This window comes from Odontesthes bonariensis, chromosome 3 (assembly GCF_027942865.1).
Source record: "Odontesthes bonariensis isolate fOdoBon6 chromosome 3, fOdoBon6.hap1, whole genome shotgun sequence".
In the NCBI taxonomy this organism is placed as follows: Eukaryota; Metazoa; Chordata; class Actinopteri; order Atheriniformes; family Atherinopsidae; genus Odontesthes; species Odontesthes bonariensis.
The window spans coordinates 21,545,157-21,565,144 of NC_134508.1; the positions used below are offsets into that span (position 1 = coordinate 21,545,157).

Sequence of the window (19,988 nt, forward strand, 5' to 3'; positions counted from 1 at the left end):
TTTAATAGTTTTGTTAAATCCAAACTGCTAAGTAAGTGTGCTTCAAATTAGAATTTTTTTTTTGTTTTTTTGGAGGGAACGTGCAAAAGTGTCCCCTGCTGTCAAAGAAGTACTGACCGCACAGAGCTGTCCCCCCCAGGGAACAGGTCAGTCAAGATAGTTTTCTCCATCCAAATCAAGTTCTGCATAATGAGCCGACTGTAATTACACCTGACACTCACTAAGCTCTGCTACCAGCTTTAATAAGAGGGAGGTGCTGACCACACGGGCTGGCCGGCAACAAAATGTGTCACCTTGTGCAGTCATCCAACATGACCATCTACAGTAAACAGATTACTGTGGTGCAGACTTAAGGTCGTGCCGCTGCAACTCCACTCTTAAAGCGAACGCTGCCACAGCAGTCTGACAGAAAGAGGTGTAACCATTTAAGTTTGCCCATTTAAAGAAAAAACGTTTCACTGTGTTTCAGTGTGTGTATTTCCTCTGTCTCAAATGGCATCACTTTAACCCGATGAGGCGTGAGAAATTGGTTTTGACGGAGGATCGTTCCCTCCTTTTCGAAGCGCAGTCAAACACAATGATTGCCGTTCACAAATGGTAGCCTCACTTCACAATCGATGCCGTGTCTTCGATGCCAAGCTTTGGGAAAATTGCTCAATCGAAGCATTTAAAGTGCAAGTGTAGCATTTCAGAGATTTGTTTTATGAAGCAGGATCAGCCAATCGATGATACCGATCATCAACCACATGGTGCATTCTGAAGCCTTCAATTTATACCGCGCCCCATTGTTCCAAGGGTTTACATGAATTTTAATGTGTTTCCTGTGAGGAAAGTTAAAACTGTGCATTTCATCAGTGACATGCAAATACAGCTAAAAATTACTGACACACAACAGACAAATTTGCAAAGGGAAATTTTGTGAAAAGCCTTTGTAAAGTAGCCAAATACCTAAAACAATTTAAAAATTATTTGAAACAAGGCGCTCTGAATGGTATCGTTGAGCTTTTATTTCAAGTTTACTGAATATATTCAAACGATGGAAAACATTTATTTGGGGGAAAAAAATTTGATTTAAAAAAAAAAAATTAAAAATTAAAAATCTAGAATAATTTATTTCTTTTAAAAAGGCTGTAGCTCCTGTGGACCCGTCCTGCAAACAAATAATCGTGTACTAAAGCTTTACGAATCACAACAGCCCCATTTCCGATTTGACAAGTTGATCGCGAATCACAGCAGCTGCGAATGCAACTCCTTGCGAAACCGACGTCGGCAAACATGGCAGCTGCTCGGCTGTGACCACGAAGAGCCGTGTTGTGGAATCCAGGCCGAGGGGTGACCAAGTCATAAACTGAATCTGAAACACGTCGTGCGGAACGTGCTTTGCGCGTCGCAATACGTCCTAATAAGCGTGTTCGCTTTATTTTTCAGCTCTGCTTCGTCAAGCCGACAGGTCTAAGGAAAGGGCATGCGTTCCACTTCACACTCGTTTGTATGCACACACACAATGAACAGTTTTTGTTTGTTTTTTTAAAGTAAAGTGCCTATAGATTAGTGGTGGCTGTCGATGCTTCTTGACCGTGTCCAGAGGCAGCATGCACGCATCCAGTCAGTATGCCGACGTATTTACATAACGGCTCTGCCTGTCAAGCCTCAGAGCGAATGCGTCCGTGTACAACTGAGGCTAGGCGTCCACTATTCCGGCACGTCAACGCAACTCGCCGGATTGGATGCCTAGTCTCGCCGTGTTGCTACTGCAGTGGGTGTGTACAGAGGGGCCTGTATACGAAGTTGTAGATAGAACATACGGGCTCCGGGGGAAAGTAAATAACTTGTGATTTTAACCAACCGAAGTTTCTCCCTCTAAAAATTTGAGTTTTGGAGGGAAATTAATGTGTATAAATCGTCAGCAATGGAAAATTATTTCGTATTTCACCATGGCTGTGGATCTGCGAGCGAGGAGAGCTGCTGTGCTGCTGCTGCTGAGCCGACACAGGAGATCACATGATCTACAGTCATTGGATAACGCACTACGGCTGCCGTGGCAAATTTGCATAAACTTCGAGCGAGCCCAACTTTTTGACGTGCCGCAAGTCCCCCGCTCGCCGTGCCGGAATCCCAGCATGCTTTGCGAGCACGGCGACAACGATCGGCCGGATTTCATTGAAAATTAATTGAATGCGTTGGATACGGCTTGACGTGCCGGAATAGTGGACGCCTAGCGTGAGGCGTGTGCGCTGTGTGTTTAAAGCGCTTACAGTGAATCATGCCGAGACGCGTCCTACTACTACGGCTAAAACGCTACATGCTGTCAACAGGACATTCGTTTGTGCCGAGCATTAACAAAATTATTTATTTATTTATTTTTTATTTTTTTTAAGCTGAAAAAGAATAAAAGGTTAAGACAGCAAAGAACAGAGGAGATAAACTCGAGTGTTCTTTGGAAGACGGAGAGGTAGGGGTGGGCGATATGTATCGTTTGCGAAATTATCGTGAATGTTGTTTTGACTATGAGTAATTTTGCAATATCGAGATATAGGCAAAAAAAAAAAAAAAAAATGTTTTTTTTTTTGTTTTTTTTTTTCAATCGCCAAAAATCAATAAAGTGCGGCGCCAGTGGTCCTCTGCCCTTACCACGCCCTGCTTTGAACGCTCTAGTTTTTTCAAAGTAAACGCTTCGGACCCCGCGGGACACTCAGCTAAGAGCATCGAGGGGGGGCCGAGAGGCAGGGGCTGGGACAGCGAGAGGCCAGCGAGAGGCCGGGGCTGGGACAGCGAGAGGCCGGGGCTGGGACAGACGGTAGCTCGCCTCGCGGCGGACCGTCAGCTCGATCCCGAGATCCAACTACGAGCTTTTTAACTGCAGCAACTTTAAGATACGCTATTGGAGCTGGAATTACCGCGGCTGCTGGCACCAGACTTGCCCTTCAATTGATCCCCGTTAAAGGATTTAAAGTGTCCTGTATTGTTATTTTTCGTCACTACCTCCCCGAGTGGGTAATTTGCGCGCCTGCTGCCTTCCTTGGATGTGGTAGCCGTTTCTCAGGCTCCCTCTCCGGAGGGAGAAGTAGCCTGAGAATCGGCTCGAGGTTATCAGTCACCAAAGCGGCAGGGGCACCCCGAGAGGCACCCCGCATGGGTTTTGGGTCTGATAAATGCATGCATCCCCGAAGGTCAGCGCTCATTTTGCATGTATTAGCTCTAGAATTGCCACAGTTATCCAAGTAACAGTAGAGCGATCAAAGGAACCATAACTGATTTAATGAGCCATTCGCAGTTTCACTGTACCAGGCGTGTGTACTTAGACTTGCATGCTTATGTTCATTTTATTGTGATCTTAACGCAAGTTTGAATTTTTTTTAAAATATCGTCAAAATATCTTTATCGTGAAAATCCTAAAAAATATCGAGATTTTTTTTTTTGCCCATATCGCCTACCCCTACGGAGAGGATATTAGATGTCAATCAAAGACCAGAATCAGCAGGGAAGGCTGTGAGCGAGCGCTTCCTTCCTGTTAATGAGGGCTCGGGCCTCAACGGCATGAATCCCTCGCTGCTACATTAACCAATGGCTTTCTCTGGGGACAGCTAACAAGACAAAACAATCTCACACAGCTTTCTTTTCAGTGAGGAACAATCAACCTGAGCAGTTACCATGGAAATGTCTAATTACATTTGGTTGTTTACAGCCTTTAAAATATTAAAAGGGCCAATACTTTGATTAGCCTTTTTGTGGTCAGGCTTTCTGAAAGTTGCTGAACAACAGCAGTCACGATTGATTCAAACAGAGGCCTTTCATTTCCATCTGTGCCTGCCCGTAAAAAAAAAAAAAAAAAAAAAAAAAAAAAAATGAAAAAAGAAAGCTTATTCTTAACCCCTCTTCGGGTCGTTCAATTCATGGTTTACTAGACAAAAATCGCCCGACTAACATGAGGGAAGCTGTGAGACAATGTTTCAGCTGACAGCTAAGAAAGCCACACATGGAGGTGTGCTGTGCCACACCTGGAAGGATGTCACACCTCTATCACACATCCTTCCAGTCAAGAAACTGACTGTTATTTCAGCTGCAGCTGTAGGCTTTAACAAGGCATCCTTCAGTCAATGCTCCATGAAAGCCTATTCGGTCGAAATGATACACTAATCATAAGGAAATATAAACACCATGCGAGGGTTCAAAATCCACATGCAAATTTTTGTTTCGTTCACTTTTTCGAGTACCATTAGCGCATTCAGATAACTGGAATGCAGATGTCACCGCTCGGCGTGGGTGCAGGCTTCACAGGCTGCAGCACGTTTTACAAACTGCATGCGTGAAGGGAAAACCCTTACCTGGGTGACACAGTCTTAAAAAGCACAAATTTACAAACACACCCCCCCTAGTTCAGGTTCAGACCTCTCCTGTAATTGTCTCAACCCGTCACTCACCGCACCAGATTGGTAATTACTGACGTGAAACCTGCTCAACAGGGCAGAGTATGTAATTAGCTTTCGAGCCCGGGGCACAACTTTGCCAGCCACCTCTTCAAAGAGCCAAAAGCAAAAGACAAAGTGCGAGTTGCGTATCAACTGAAGATTACTTTTCTGCATTCGTCAGCGGGGGCACGACAACAAATTCATTCGCACTTCGGTGACCTGAGAAACGGTTTCCAAATGCACGAGCTGCACTAAGTGCTTTCATACGTTAAATGAAGAACATTGAAGTGCCAAAGATGGCCGTTCCTCAAGTTGTTGCTTGGGACAAGCTTTTATAAAAAAAAAAAAAAAAAGCAGGTCTGTCCTAATGAGACTATCAAAAACAAAAAACTGAACCTAGCAACAGTAAACACACCCACTTGTTTGTGAGCCATCATTTTGATGCCTTCGCTTTAGCTTTGGGCCACCACCATCGGGCAATTTTTGGAGCCAGAAGCGGCCACATTTGGACAAGTGCACGAAGCTGGTGCCACACTTTAAACTCACTGGTGAAAAGTACATATCTTTGAGTGGCCTGGGAAAAATAAAAAAAAAACATAATGACTTAGTAGCTTACAAAAGAAGTTGACAATTTTAGAATACTTGAATCTACTGGAGTCATCAGCCATCAGCAGTGCTGCTCACAGGTGCTTCCACTAAAGGGCTTTCGCCTGCGAGACACAGACTTCGTTCCACCGACTTCGTTCCACTGTTCTACACAATCTACGGCCATTTCACCCATTTCTGGAGAATGTGTGGACGGTTTGGTCTATACTTCTCTGCTGTTCACAACCTGAGCTTCAAAATGGAAGACTCTGGGGCTGGAGACGCAACGTACCCAAATACCAGAGAGTGTGACTGCATCCGTCTTCTACACGCAGCTGCGTTTCCCCCAAACATCTACGCACTTAACATACCGTATCATTTAAGATATAAATGAGCTATAGAACGGAAATAAGTGGAGAGATGTCCAAACTTTTTCTCGTTTCTAGAAATGAGCCGCTTCCTTGTTGTCACTGACTCCTCTGTTGACAAGATCAGAATCAGTTTTTATGCTCAGCTGGAGGCGCTCAATAAAAAAAAAAAAAAAAAAAAAAAAAAACAAACAAAAAAAAAAAAAAAAATCACAATTTCTTTTTTTTTTTTTCCTCAACAACTTATCTAAAAATCAAACTCTTTGTTAGTATGATAAACTGCACCCGAGTACCCCCGAGGCAGTGGCTGGTGTGTTTGCAGTGCAAATAAGTCGAGATGAGAAAAAACGCTGCAGACTTTTCATCCACGTGAAATGACGACTGCTCATCCTGGCCCTTTGAGAACCGCTGCAACCTTTCTTTCCGCTTCTTTGCACCGCTTACTCTGTAAGATTCACATGAGTGCAAGAAGAAAAGAAAACAAAAAAAAATTTTTTTTTAAAAATGACACGAGCAAGCGTACAGCAAAATAAACCCCAACAGGAAAGTTAAACTATCAAAGAGCGTCAGGTTCAGTGCTGGTACGGTGTGCAACAACATGAAAAACTCCTCAAACAGAAAATTAAAGGAACCAGGGAGACACAATAAAGCCTGGCTAAAAAAAAAAAAAGTCCTTTTCTCAGTCCTTCCTGCTGTGTGTGTGTGTGTGTGTGTGTGTGTGTGTGTGTGTTCTAGCCAGTGCTGGGAACAGTCAGGGCTGTTCACCCTCTATCCAAACGCCAGCCCACTCATTATCAACCAGATCCTGCCAAGCCTGACCCCTTAGTTCAGTCCTGCTGTGAGAAAACCACACTCACAAATCTGCCTGCCTAACCTCCCTTTTAAAAAAAAAAAAAAAAAAAACTGTCTTTCCAATAAGCTTACAAAAAAGAAAAAAAGAAAACTGAGCATGTTATGAAACCGGCTGTTATATTTTCCAAGCAGCCTCGCTGGACAGGACTCCAGAGGTGCTGTTTCCACTCCAAACTTTCCCAGGCATCGTCGGTGCAGCCCTCGTGTTTGTGTCCAAGCACTTCTCAGACTTAAGTCAAAAGCACACAAGGACATGCTGACATGTGAATTTCTGCGGTGTCAGTGACACGTTTATCTCTTCGGGCTAAAAAAAAAATAATAATTTAGAAGATATTTAGAAGAAAGAAAGAGAGAAAAAAAAGTCTTGCTCTTGGCCGTTTTGGGTGGGACTGAAGACCACGTTTAAGAAAATATAGAAGTCATACTACACTGAGCACAGGCTACAAAAACCCCAACCTGCACGAGAACTTTTCTGCGTGCTACTCTGTTCAAATGTTAATGTTGCACAATTCGAGGTACTTTTTTTGCCGACCAGAGTCGGTGTTGTGACAAACAACTCACCCAGAAGTAGCAGTTTCACTTCCCTCGCCGCCTTCTCTCCATCTTCTCGCAGGTTTTTGTCAATCATTTTGGACCTCTCGGCCGCGGCTTTATCTTCCTGACTAACTGTGCAGCCCATGGTTCCCAGTGCACGCTTCAGGTCTGCTGTTTAGTGGGAAAATATCACCAGGAAAAAAAAAGATATATATATATATATAAATATATATATATATATTCAACGACGAAGTAAGGCGACTTCCCTTTTTGGCGAGTTGCGACAAACGTGACGGAGTCCGTTCATCCGCGAGAGGGAACGAAAATCATGAGAAACGAGAAATTTCCTTGAACGGTGTTTGATACCTGGCAGTCGTTTGAAAATCCCCCAAAACTCGTTTGGCTGGTCGGTCAGTCGGTCAGCATTTGTACTTTTTTTTCCCTTCTTTTTTTGCGAGCTTAAATCAGTCCGAAACAAAGCACGACTAACTTTTCTTGACTGACTTTGAGCTAGTCCTCACAGCGGATCATTAGAGCGGGTTAAACGCACGAAAACGAAGTTCAGCGTTGAAAAGTATTCCAGCTGTTGAAAAGCGAGCGCACAGATCCCCCTGCTGCCACTTACGCTGTCGGACGCTCACTCAACACTTTTCAAAGGTTTTTTTTTTTTTTTTTTTTCAATCTTCAGTAGCTATCTCATACACACATTTCTATATATATATATATAAATATATAAATATTGTCTTAATCCGAGCTGCCGTTGCGCATTCTTCCCCCCGCGTAGAGATTTATCACGTTTGAAGCCACACCCGTAGCCGCCGTGAAGTTCCCCTCGAACCGACAAAAACAGAGAGACAGCGCCGTCACTTCCCAACCCAGCAGCTGCAGGGCCAACCTTCACCAGTTAAAAAGAAAAAGGGGAAGAAAAAAAAACATACACACACAAAAAAACGCCTACCCCCGGTGTTTCTTGGGAAATGTAGTCAAAATGGTTGCCAGCGGTTGCTCTCGGGGTGGAAATATGTGCATTTACTGATGATTTGGGGGTAAGATTTTTAGATGATGGATTGACAAATGACATAAGCGGTCATACATGATAGTGCCAGCTGGCAGAAAAAAATTGCATAATGTTTGAAATGATATTATATGACAGCATGTTAATATAGATAAATTTGTATTTCTGTGTATTTCTTGGCTGTTTGAAATCTATCGGAAATACTTTAAACACTGCTTCATATGATAAGACAACACATTTTTCTCTGTATTTAACCTTACACATCATTTCTACCAACATAATGATCTATAACCAAAACTGTATACATAGTACTCTGTAAAGAGTAAATGTTGTAAGTGAAGAAGACGAACGTGGCAGCAACTGAAAATCATCGAGTGAAGGATTTGACAATGGTACAAAACAAAAATGACAGTAGTTTACGTCATTTAAGCACCGTTATGTCATTGGATTATACCCATTTCTTATTCAAAGCGGTGGAAGTGTTAGGTTGGCTGAATACGAGAGTATTATGTAAGAGTTTCAATCTTAAAACAGCACTTAAAGGCAGCGAGGAAGAAAAAAACAATAACAATTAAATATGAAATAACACAAATCATGGGGGTACATGTGACCTCCAATTTTGCTCAACACTTAATTATGCTTTAGGCTGATAAATGACGTCGAAAATGGTGGTCTAAATTGGCTCATGGAAGTAATTAAGGTCAGGATTGTTATTTGAGAATAGAATTGTGTGAGAAAAGCAGCCGATCTTGAACATGTAAAGTAAAAAAAGAATTAAGTTGGAAAGAATGAAGCCAAAACCAACACTCAACATGTATCAAAAGCCAAACTGCATCATTAATTCCTGAATTAGGTTGTTAGTGAAACCCTAACAGTAAATCGCGTTGCTCGATGAGCCTCACGAGTCTTTTTTTTTTTCACGGCTCTATAGTGACACCTTGTGGACTGTTGCTGTCTAACGACCAGACAATAGCCCGTTTGCTTATCTTTGACCCGAGTAAAAAATTAATTAATTTCACAGTCACACGAGTGTATGAGACTTGTGTATGAATTATAGATTGGAATAAACTATTTTAGCATTTAAATTGCAAATAAGTAATAAAGTAAATTAAGCAAACACTGCTCGTCACATCAGAGACATCAAATAAATCAAAGTTATGTTACCCCATTATCTTTATTGCAACATTGTTTACAGTACAATAACTGCCAGCAACATATTAAAATATATAGAGATACAAGAAAATAGACATGAATTGAAGGACAACAAGGTTTAAAAGCACTTTGAAAATGATTACATTTATATATTTAATTTGACTAAATCTTTGATTGCTATTTACAATATATAAACTAGATATGAATATAAAGGGTATACATTTATAATATATACATTATTTATAAATCCTGGCCGATGTCAATATTTAATATGTCACTATTCAATCATAGGCTTTTTCAGAAATCACATGAACAGGGAGGCTAGTAGGACTGAGATCTAAACAGAGGTCCTCAGAGATCATTTTGGATCAGCCACTAACACAGCGTGTCCCTGTATGCTGTTGCCTCGCTAGTTTTTTTGGATGTTGTGAGGTGATTTTTTTTTTTTTGTGCGTGCAGCACATGGTATTTCATCCACCTGATGGCTTGATGATGCATACAACCAAAAAAATAAGGGGCAACCTGGGAACAGGAAGTAGGGGATAAATGCAGCCTTCACTTCAGTTGAATATCACTAAACACTGATATATGCATCAGTGGCTGATTCAGATGATTTCTCTGCACACGGATACATAAAGACAACCAAATATATAGATATAATGAAATAAAACATGGATTAAAAGAGGTTCGTCGAGTAACAAATAGGACGGTATTCAGTTATCCATACCGCACTTATAGTAGTCTGGTGTAAGAGAGTTTATCATTAGAAATTATGAAATGCAGGCAAGCTCATTAACGCCTCTGAGTTAGTAGGTTACTGTCTGCCGAAGCAGCGAGGAAGACGGACATAACCAAAACATACCACCGATGATAAATCACTGATTATAAAAGACAAATGTAAGAAAAAACAATCGTCTTGCATTTTCATCACTGAATCAGATTCACCTGACACACGCACATTAAACATGAAGTTTAAAAACAGTTAATCTATCAATGGTAGAGGACGACGAACACTAGAATTATACTTCTGATCAGAGCATAGGTGCAGGTTAAACAACACAAATGCAGAACGGTACGATAGTTCAAATACAGTGGAGTCAGGGTTTTCTTCTTTTTTTTTTAAACAACACGGACACTTTAAGACCTCCAACAGTACATCCAATAACTTAGTCACTGTATCTTAGGAGCAAACCAGGAGTATACTAATGAACACAGAGGCTCCCAGGGAAGCTAACTTTAATGGAATCATTTCAAGTAATGTCTGACAACCACTGATACGTTACTAACTCACTACCTTGGGTTGAATAACTGAGCCAAGAAGTCATACAGACGGGGCATGCCCTATAGTCACATCAATCTGTTGCATTTCACCTGGATATATGGATATATATTGTTGTGCTTATCTAAAGAAAGTGCTATTGCTAACTTCTAAAGATTGTTAAAGAGACAGATATCTCGTGTGTGCCATTAATGTTAGGATTTACGTTTGTGCTAGACTCAGCAATATTTACAGTCGCCAAATTGATACCAAGCACCTCAGAAAGTGACCCTGTTGTTGTCGTCGTCGTTTCATACGTGTTTTGGTTATCCATCTCCCAGTAAATGATCAGAAACAACACTTTAAATCTTCCAGGAACAAATCATCATGCCTCAGTTATCAGAAACACTGAGCATTATTCGCAGTTATCGCTTCCATCCGTACAATCCAATGGATGTGGTCTTCAGTACCATTCCCAACTGTCATTCACGTGGTAATACTGAAAAAGGAAACACTCTTTGCACCACACATGCAACTCTACACATGATGTGGTATCTGCACAGGATTTAAGATGTTCCTGACTCAAACCTGCCGATCACCTATCGACTGCCACATTTAGCATGAGCTGGAGAGCAGCTAATCAGTCTATGCTGCATCATCTGAGGTTTTCATCAAGTAAGGATAGAAAATATACACCTACATTTTATCTGGCAGGAATGTTATGCTAAAAGTAGTCACTGTGCTCCACACTGTGTGGGTTTACACCCTGCTCACTGAGAAGTGAGGATGCTGACACCTCCAAGACATAAAATAAACAGCAGCAGCGCAAGTTTGTGGAAAAGGGCCGATAGGGTGGCGCACCTAAAGGAATAGTTCACATTTTATTTAGCCTTTTAAGCTGAACTAACTGGCCACATACTGTATTTAGTGACACAAGTGTGCCGTCAATCTCCTCGTTTAGCTCTCGCCGAGGAAGCAAGTAAGTGCAGCGCCCAAAATGCTGAACTGCTCCTGTAACATATCCCTCCATCTTTGCAGTAGCTTGTATTATCGCTCTCCTCTGCAGCTGCAAATTGTGGAAAAATATGTAGTTACTCGAATAACTTAGAATAATAATCATAATTGTAATAGACATAAAACTCTTAAAAGAATTTATCGATACATTTCATTCTGAGGTTGAAAGGTAGGTGCCTCAGACTGTGTGTTACAATCTAAGCAGTAATTTGCAGATGGTAGATTATCTTAGAACAAAACCCAGAAAGTGAGAGCAGCCACGTGCTTAACACAGGTAGTGTCGAGAAAGCAGCTTTCTACATTGTTGCTTTTCAGTTTTGAATTTTTCTTCTCACAAGGCACAGCCTCCAAGCGTCCCCGTCAATCTCAACACGCCTGGTCTCTGAGTGAATTCACTATCAGCTCCTCGAGAAAGTTTACTGGCCTGCATTGGCAGTCGTTGTTTGGCAGGATGTACAGTGACCTGTATAATAACCTCGACCTATAATAACCTAGAGAGCCACGACGAACTCTAGTATCCGTGGCTGATATTCTCTAATGGAAAAGACAGGGCATCTTCAACGTAGATGATTGAACGTAAAAACAGTAACATTACAACACAGATGCAAATCAACAATATAAAACCTGAAAAAACAAACAAATGGAAGGTGCTTAATGACCACTACTGGCTTTACTGTTGCCCGATGTCCAATCGATGATGATAAAGCTGAGACTCATCGTCATAAACAGGAAGCCAATCCCAGCGAAACAGGCGGCCTGCAAGAGAAACGAGATCAAGTGAGCGACAGAGGACGAGGGGAGAGAAGGGTGGAGGAATATTATGTGGATGCATGTGAAATCAAGACTGGTGACCCATCATTCATATCCGGTTCTTCCTCGTGAGGATGAGAAATTTGGCAAAGAAAGGATTTTTGGTGTTGTCCCCGATGCTGCTATCAATATTTAAGAATTCAAAAAAAACAATGACAATGTACAGATGAATACTATTTTTTTTTCTACAGAATTGTGTGAGATACTGATTTAGATGTTCTACAGCTGAAAACATGTTACATTCTGAACTCTAACAGATCGACTAATTCATGGCTACACAGCTGTTAAATATAAATTAAAAAACGCATCCATGAATCTATACTTTTTATTTCTTGCCATATTCTTTCCGTTGAATTTTTGATGTCGCTATCGCCAAGGTCAGGTGAGTTTTGTTCAGCCTCATCCTCCCCGTTTTTGTTCAAATGTACCATTTGTACATTTATTTCAGCCTAAGTGGACTGCTCTAAGCAATGGCGTAAATGCACCAGGGACACGCTGATGGCACATTGAGATCTCGTCCCTCAGACCACATTCAGCAGTGTCAACACTAATATGTCTTGAGCCACATTCAGTGGCCGCCCACTCAACTGATCTGTATGCCATTTGTTTAAAAAAAAAAAAGCTCTGCATTTTCAGTCCTGAGCTGAGTGCAAAACAACTCACAAAGACAAGACAATCGAAACTGGAAAAAAACATTTAACCACATGACTGACAGATGGGAACTAGACTAACCTAATAAATCATTTCTAATATTTTATATGGTTTTGTCTAATTAATGTAATGCATGAGCCGGTAATGGGAAACTACAATACTATTGTTTCGTGGCTATATCTTGAACAACTGGCTATTACTGACTATTTGTTTCATGTGAGGTTGTTGGCTAGTCACATGTGGTAATTTCAGGTAAATGGTCGGTTCCAATTCTGATATTTGCGGGTGCAGGCAAATGTAGGTTTGAAAAATTGGACCCATGCATTTTTTTTTTTTATTTGAATTTAGTTGGCTATGCATTCATTTGAATATAGAGCAGGAAAGAGAGATCTGATCCCACGTGGTCCTTTGAGACACATGCTAAAGCTATGAACAGGACAAAGCATGTACGATAAACTGAAGCTGCAACTTTTACAGATACTTGATCTATGTTCATACCATTGAATAAACTGAACTAATCGAAAATACAAAACTTTTCAGTTATTTTCAAATGATGCTCACCAGGATTTTAGGAACCGAGCGCAGTGGCTCCTCTTCTTTGGGTACAATACGGATGTAGAAGACAGCAGGGAAGATGAATATGAGACAGGGGGCAGACGTGGCACCTGGAAAGTACATTTACAAAGCACTAAATTATGCAAGAAACAATTCTTCTTTAATCCTCACTCCCTTCAGTTCTCAGTATGTCCCGCAGCTAGTGTGCTGGCACCGTGGTGAAAATATGGAGAATAGATTTATTAACGAATACTGACAGAAAGCTTTTCCACATAGAACTAAGTACACACAGACAGTGATTAAAGAAATATTTCAAAATAAAGAAGTGATGTATAATAATGCTCTGCCTGGTTTCTTCACGTGACCGTTGAGCCATGTTAATCCTCTGCAACTCAACAGCTTTACAGTGCAATTATCTTTTTCAGGTGTTTGAAAAACCATGTCTAATGTGCAACCACACGTGCACACTTTACCAGAGGGTTTTGTCATTTGGCTTGTCTTGGATATTTCTTCCATGTAGGTTCAGTCATCTTTGGTCATTTATTACTTTTTGTCCAGAAATAAACTACTTTGTTTTCAAGTAATCTGTCCTTTGAGATGGTAAAATGTGCACCACTACAGCAGAAAGGAGAAAGAATTGTTGTATATAAATTGTGCCAAATTTTCTAAATACAAAAAAAATTATGCACGTGGACATGTAGAGCAGCCCTTTGCCGTTTGTGAGCAATATACACAACGCGGTCATATCGTGGTAAATCAGCCGAAAATGAGAACTTGGGGAAATAGACTGCATTTATATAGCACGTTTCGTACTTGTCTTGACCACTCAAAGAGGTTTACAGTAAAATTCACATTGATCCATTCACTCACTTCTCACACACAAATAAATGCATCAGTGGACATTTGTGTTTCAGTATCTTGCATATGACTTTGACATGACAAATCTAAGAACCTCTGATTGATATCTCTTTCTCCTCTTTCGAAAAGGGAAGACATGAAAGTTATCCAGCTATAACTCACGTTCAGTTGCAGAAATGAACAGAAAATCCTTCATTGTCATCATCGCAGCAGCTAAGATGTATTTTCAGTGTCTCTTCAGAACTGCCTACACACTGGAACTACAGTGAAAGGCGTATACGAGGTCAGTCTGATACACGTCACATACATGCCGCGGTCTTTGCTCATCATCAGAACACCAGCATCTACTTTCCTAATCATCAAATACTGCGTTACCACATCCAGTTTTGCACTTGTCACACTGTTCAACTACTTAATTCTGTTTCCTAGTCCCTAATCTGAACATATGCACAACAAGAATTATGCAGGACAAAGAGCAACCTCTCAGTTTTTGGTTTTTTTCTTTCAGTTGGTAACTGGAGCAGTTTTTTCAGTGCATTTTTCATTTGACTAAACCTCACTCGATTATTGTAAAAGCATCATTTAGATTAGTCAACACTTCTTCCTGTTTTTCAGTTCATCTTAAAATGTAACCAAGCTTGTAAATACAGGAGGTCTAAACTGTTTAAACCCCTTTATTCTCAAAGTTTCAACCTACCAATGATCCCAAAAATGCCAAGGATGTTGGGGGCAAAGATCACCAGCAAGTTGATGGCAGTGAGGAGAACGATGGCAATGGCAATGTGGCGAGGCCAGTTGAAGGTTTTGTTGGGAAACATCATCTGCTGGATTGCTCTCCGTACCTATTGGAATGAAAGAATACATTTTCACTGCATTTTAAAACTTCACAGGGACATGATAAGTTAGCATGATAAGTGTTGAAATTTTACTTACAGGAAAGAGCACGATTGGTACTGTAAGTGTAACAGCGGTGAGCACAGCCACACGCACACACAAAATTAAAGTGTCATATGGATCAATACGGCTGTAGGTGTGAAGCAGCTCTGCTTCCACTTCACCTGGAAGAGAGGAAAACAAGGAAATAGATGTAGGTGTGAGGATTATAAACAACCAGGAAAAGAACAAAATAATGCACAAGTATTTAATAAAGTGTTAGATTAATTATCTATAATGTGTAACTACAGCTTTTTGAATTATGCCCATTTACATTTACAAAATGGCCACTAGAGGGCAGAGTGTACCGTGAAGGTTAACCTTAAACACTCGCAGTCTGTAAGAGTCTGGTTTTAGTACACTTTTACCCACTAACTTTGGTACATTTCTCAGTCGGGGAAATGAGGGAATGAGAATCCTCAAATTTGATTTCTTCAGCCTCCACATCACTTCGTCATGTGTGCACTTCATGCATTCCTTCGTGAAATTCTTTCACATTCATGAAAATGATTACGGTTACCTGCATGTTGATCAAAAGGTATTAAACTGGTTCTCTGCTAAATACTCTCACCCACCAAAATATCTTGGAATATGTTCACTGCATTAAGCCTGTTTTTTCTGCACATTTCTATAGATTACTTTTTTTATATTAACCTGAGTCCTGAATTGATAAAAAATTCTCTCTTTCAACAATGAAGGAGAACATGTCAGATGTTAGACCAACCAATGACTTGCCATTTTTCTGAGGTGCATCAAGGCCTTGTCCGTATGAAGCCAGTTATTTTGGCAAATGGATGTTCCCCTCCTTCATTTCCCCCCCAAAAAATGTAAAAAGAGAAAAAATCCCATCACATCCCTCATCTCCTAAATAGTCAGTGTGTGAGCAACTTCTCTAACAGCACTGATAGGTGATCTTATTACAGTCTCATGTTATTATGCTGCAACAACCTCTTCATTCCCAAACCGGTCTCACCATCTGGAGGTCTGATTGGGTCTTGTCCAAACCCAGTGACCACTTACCTTTTACCTCCATAAGTCATGCTGATTCTCCTTTAGTAACTGTACATTTCTGTGCAAGCATGTATAAAGTCCAGTTGGCAAGATTAGCACTATCTTGCTGGCATCTCCTGTTGCTATGTCAACAAAAGGGTGGGGGACATAAGCTGACTTCAAACCAAGGACATAGCAATAAACAATCTGACACCGTAACCAGAGTCTGTAAATATCTTCATCCTGGCCAGTATTTTTTAGAACAATTCATTTTTTAAGGGCCCAAAAACTGTACTTGCACGTGGACTATAGGTGCAAATACATAGAAAAATTAGCATTGGTCAGTGTGATACAATGCCAAATAACTCTTAAATTTCAAAGATGGTGTACACTACCTGGGTAAAAAGAAATTCTAACACTAATATTTTGTTGGACCACCTTTATGGTATTTTGACTGTAGCATAGATCTGCCATGGCATATTTTCTATAAGCATATGTCAAAACATGTAGTTCTGTCCAGAGTTGTATTAATCTTTCAGAAATGTTGACCTAACCAACTACAGTCACCAAAGATTATTGCTTAGTGAACTGATTTGCTTAGTTAAATCAAGGTGGTAACTTTTAAATGGGCTAACGTTAATGTCAATGTATCTATTTATTCCTTCTCTTTTCTTTTTTTCTTCAAGGTAGTCAAGGTGCAGGGGCCAATAACTACTCCTCTGAGCAGTACTGTATATCATACATCAAACTGCTCGTTTATATCCTAATATTTAACATCAGGGAATACCAAGTACGTTGTTACATTAAAAGCATGGCAAAACATTTTGACTGATCGTGATTGTTGGTAAACAATAAACCCACTGACTTGTCATTCTGATGGGACTGACATGCTCATTGTCAGAAATAATTTGTACTGACAAAGAGAGAGAGATGAGGGATTTTGATTCAGTTACAGGTTTTTTTATGCAATCCATTGTGTGGTGTCGTTTGTCATTTCTTTTCAAGGAATACACTTCCTGTTTTGCAAGAAAATGTACCAAAGTAACTGAGGAAAACCGTAATATGTAGATATGAAAACAAAATTAATTGCACATGAATAATGATAGTTGATAGATAGAGTGAGAGAGAGAGAGAGAGAGAGATGGGAGGAGGACCAGGCCTCACCATAGAAAGTTAGGTATCCAAAAAGAGCAGCCAGGAAGTACATGATGTACATAACTGCAATGGAGATGTTGGACACATGCTGCATCTTTTTCTTGGTGGCACTGAAATCAGAAAATATTGCCATGTGATGTCACAAACACAAACAAATAGAATATCATGGCATCAAATGACAATGATGCCTCTATAGAAAGCCTGAAGCCCAGTTACTATTAATGCCATCCTCCGCTGTGCGGCTACTTTTCTTTCACAAATATCCAAAGTTTCAACTACAAATCCAAAATTAAGCTCACAAAAACAATGGTGGTTCAAAGCAGGATGATGCATTTAAGTTAATCACATGCTACACAACACAAGCAATGCAAACGCACTTAAAAAAAAGTGAAAGCAGTGCGTGTGACCAGGTTGTGACCAGCAAAGCACAAAGCAGACACAGTAGCTTTCCTCTTTGTTATGCAGCTGATTTCTTATCTTCTTAAAGTTAGCGGGAGGTTTCCATTATGAGAACATACTTGCGCAGTTCTGTGTAGATGGGGAGGACCTCTGGGTGGCACACAAAGGCGAACGCCAGGATGGGGATGGTGTAGGCCGTCTGCAAATGAACCCCAACAGGTCACCATAGATACAGCAGCGCCATCCCAGATGTCTTACCACCAACTTCACGCTTTACTGCCCATTACTTCCTCAGACACATCACAGAGAGCTAATTGTTTTCCTGTGATTAACTTGGGCCTGGCAGCAAACCAGCTTGAGCCTATTAAAGAATGCCTTGCTTGTAAGATGCTAAGCAGCAGGGATTGGTCCTACTAGCTTGTATAGGAAAAGTACATCTCAGAGGGATGCTGATCAAAACTTGATAGGATTTCATAAAAATCAGGAACGAGGAGTGAATATTTGCTTTTGCTCTGAGAGGGGATATTGCTTAAAAAATAAGTAACGTCCTAGTTTATCCAGCATTGATTAAGGGTCACTCAGAATCACCTTGCTGACAAGGTTTTTGCTGTGTTCTAAAGACAAAGGTACTTAGAATGTTCAAACTTAAAAGTCTCACTGGGTAAATCAAGTGCCAAAGTCATTTTTAAACTTTTTCAGACAAAGCGAGGGCCAGTGTCCATCTCTGAGCTATGCTTTAATCACAGAGCACATCATTAACGGTCCTGATCCGCGCATTACTGCAACTGAGTGCTTCAAACCAAGATTACCATGCTTGGATTGTGAAGAGGCTCTGGCAGCATGCTGATGACATAAGTGGTGGGCTGTCAGTGGCCATAGCAGTGCAGGTGGTCTTGCATTTTTACAGTGACCTATAAAAACCTACCTGTGAGTTGAGGTTGGCCATCTTGGGAATGCAGGCGGGATTATCCTTCCCACCAGGGTCTGTGACACTGATATTCATCACGCTGGCAGTGCTGTTTAATGCAAAGTCCACAAACGGGCAAGGGATATTGAACTTCTTGTAGATGACCTATGAAGTGCAGAGATGAGAGGCGTTTTACCAAAGCAAAGGCTATGGGACGCCATTAATATGCAGACAGGCATAAATATGCCACTGAGAAAGCCAGGGCAAAAAAGAAAAAGAAACAAGAGAGAGAGAGGGAGAGCAATGATGGATTACAGCTCATGCAGCCAAAACTAGGTCACAGAAAGACAGAGAACCAGCACAGCCTGGAACTGCAGCATGCAAACATTAGGCCATGGCAATGAATAGACAGAGTGGGGAATACTAAAAAGGCGGTGAGAAGGTCCCATTGCATTTTAATATGCCGTCAACCAAAAGATGTGATGTGTAGTTTTCACTCACTATATGTACATAAAAAGATTAGAGGACTTACAGAAATGAGGAAAAAAACCATGCAGCTCAGTGAGAAGCCACTGGTATATCCCAGGTATCCTGAAATATAAACACTTCATTAGCATTCCGTCACAGATTGCACGCTCAGGTTTATTCTAAATGTAATACCTGCTACCTCTTAAAGGTATTTAATACTGAGATAAATCAGCATTTTACTGTTAAAATGTACCTTACTGTTTGAAAGACTAAACTGACTTAATGTGCAGGGGGCTCATTACTGGACCCTGACTGCATCGACTGGCTCTGCTGCTCTTTGCGTCTCAGCAGGAGACAGACTTCTTGCAAAAGGTCAGCCAGTATGCCTCCTTTTTCTGACACCCTGTTCATTCCCTGCTCTTTTTTATTTCCCTTTCATTTATTTTGTTTTGCATGACACTCCATCCACCTTGTGAAACATATTCTGCGTGTCACACGAGCAATGAAGAGAGTTACATGGGCACGATAAGTGAACTCTTATCAGTCTTTCAGTGTTGATAGTTGAAGTCACATATCGGGGAACATCTCAGGAAGTGAAACTGTCATCAAGGAATAACAAAAGAAGGCAGCAAAAAGGCGGAGCGGACTTGACTTTGAAAATTCTCCTTCTGCCAGGGAACATGTTAGTAAAGACAGAAATCAATAAGCTGTCAAATAACAACACGCACGTTTAAAATATCGGCAAACCCCCTTCTGAAGCTGCCCCCCCCCAAAAAAAAAAAAAAATCAAGGATCAATTTAAACTGAAAGGATGACAAGAAGGCCTATAAAGCTTGCATATGAATTAGACATTATTACTTAAGCAAAAGGCCAAGGTTGAAGCCCTGGCAGGGACTAACATCTTTTTAGATCAAGTGTCCTTCAGCAACTCAGTATGCTAAACCCTTTGGCTTCATCAGACCCTGTCTGCCTATAGCCGCTGGATGCTGTGAAGCAGTATGCTAACAAGCCAAGAGAGGCAAAGAATTTCAACTCGGTGTCCCGTGATTTATCGCATTTTGGAAATGACATTCCT

General features: G+C 40.9%; 2 protein-coding genes across 7 annotated transcripts in view; both read right to left on the reverse strand.

Moving 5' to 3' along the window:
* LOC142377139 (guanine nucleotide-binding protein G(i) subunit alpha-2-like) overlaps positions 1-7,644 on the reverse strand; it is a 66,214-nt gene extending 58,570 nt beyond the window's left edge. The window contains exon 1 of the mRNA XM_075460951.1: positions 6,776-7,644. Coding sequence (XP_075317066.1) covers positions 6,776-6,893 — 118 coding nt within the window. The 5' untranslated portion in view covers positions 6,894-7,644. The remainder of the gene's footprint in view (positions 1-6,775) is intronic.
* Positions 7,645-8,932: 1,288 nt separating this feature from the next.
* LOC142377140 (sodium-coupled neutral amino acid transporter 3-like) overlaps positions 8,933-19,988 on the reverse strand; it is a 47,366-nt gene continuing 36,310 nt past the window's right edge. For all 6 annotated transcript variants that reach the window (XM_075460957.1, XM_075460954.1, XM_075460956.1 and 3 more), the window contains 8 exons: positions 18,978-19,036; positions 18,464-18,610; positions 17,658-17,737; positions 17,149-17,249; positions 14,995-15,119; positions 14,759-14,903; positions 13,210-13,313; positions 8,933-11,943 (listed from right to left, as the gene is read on the reverse strand). In XM_075460957.1, coding sequence (XP_075317072.1) covers positions 11,839-11,943; positions 13,210-13,313; positions 14,759-14,903; positions 14,995-15,119; positions 17,149-17,249; positions 17,658-17,737; positions 18,464-18,610; positions 18,978-19,036 — 866 coding nt within the window. In that variant the 3' untranslated portion in view covers positions 8,933-11,838. The remainder of the gene's footprint in view (positions 11,944-13,209; positions 13,314-14,758; positions 14,904-14,994; positions 15,120-17,148; positions 17,250-17,657; positions 17,738-18,463; positions 18,611-18,977; positions 19,037-19,988) is intronic.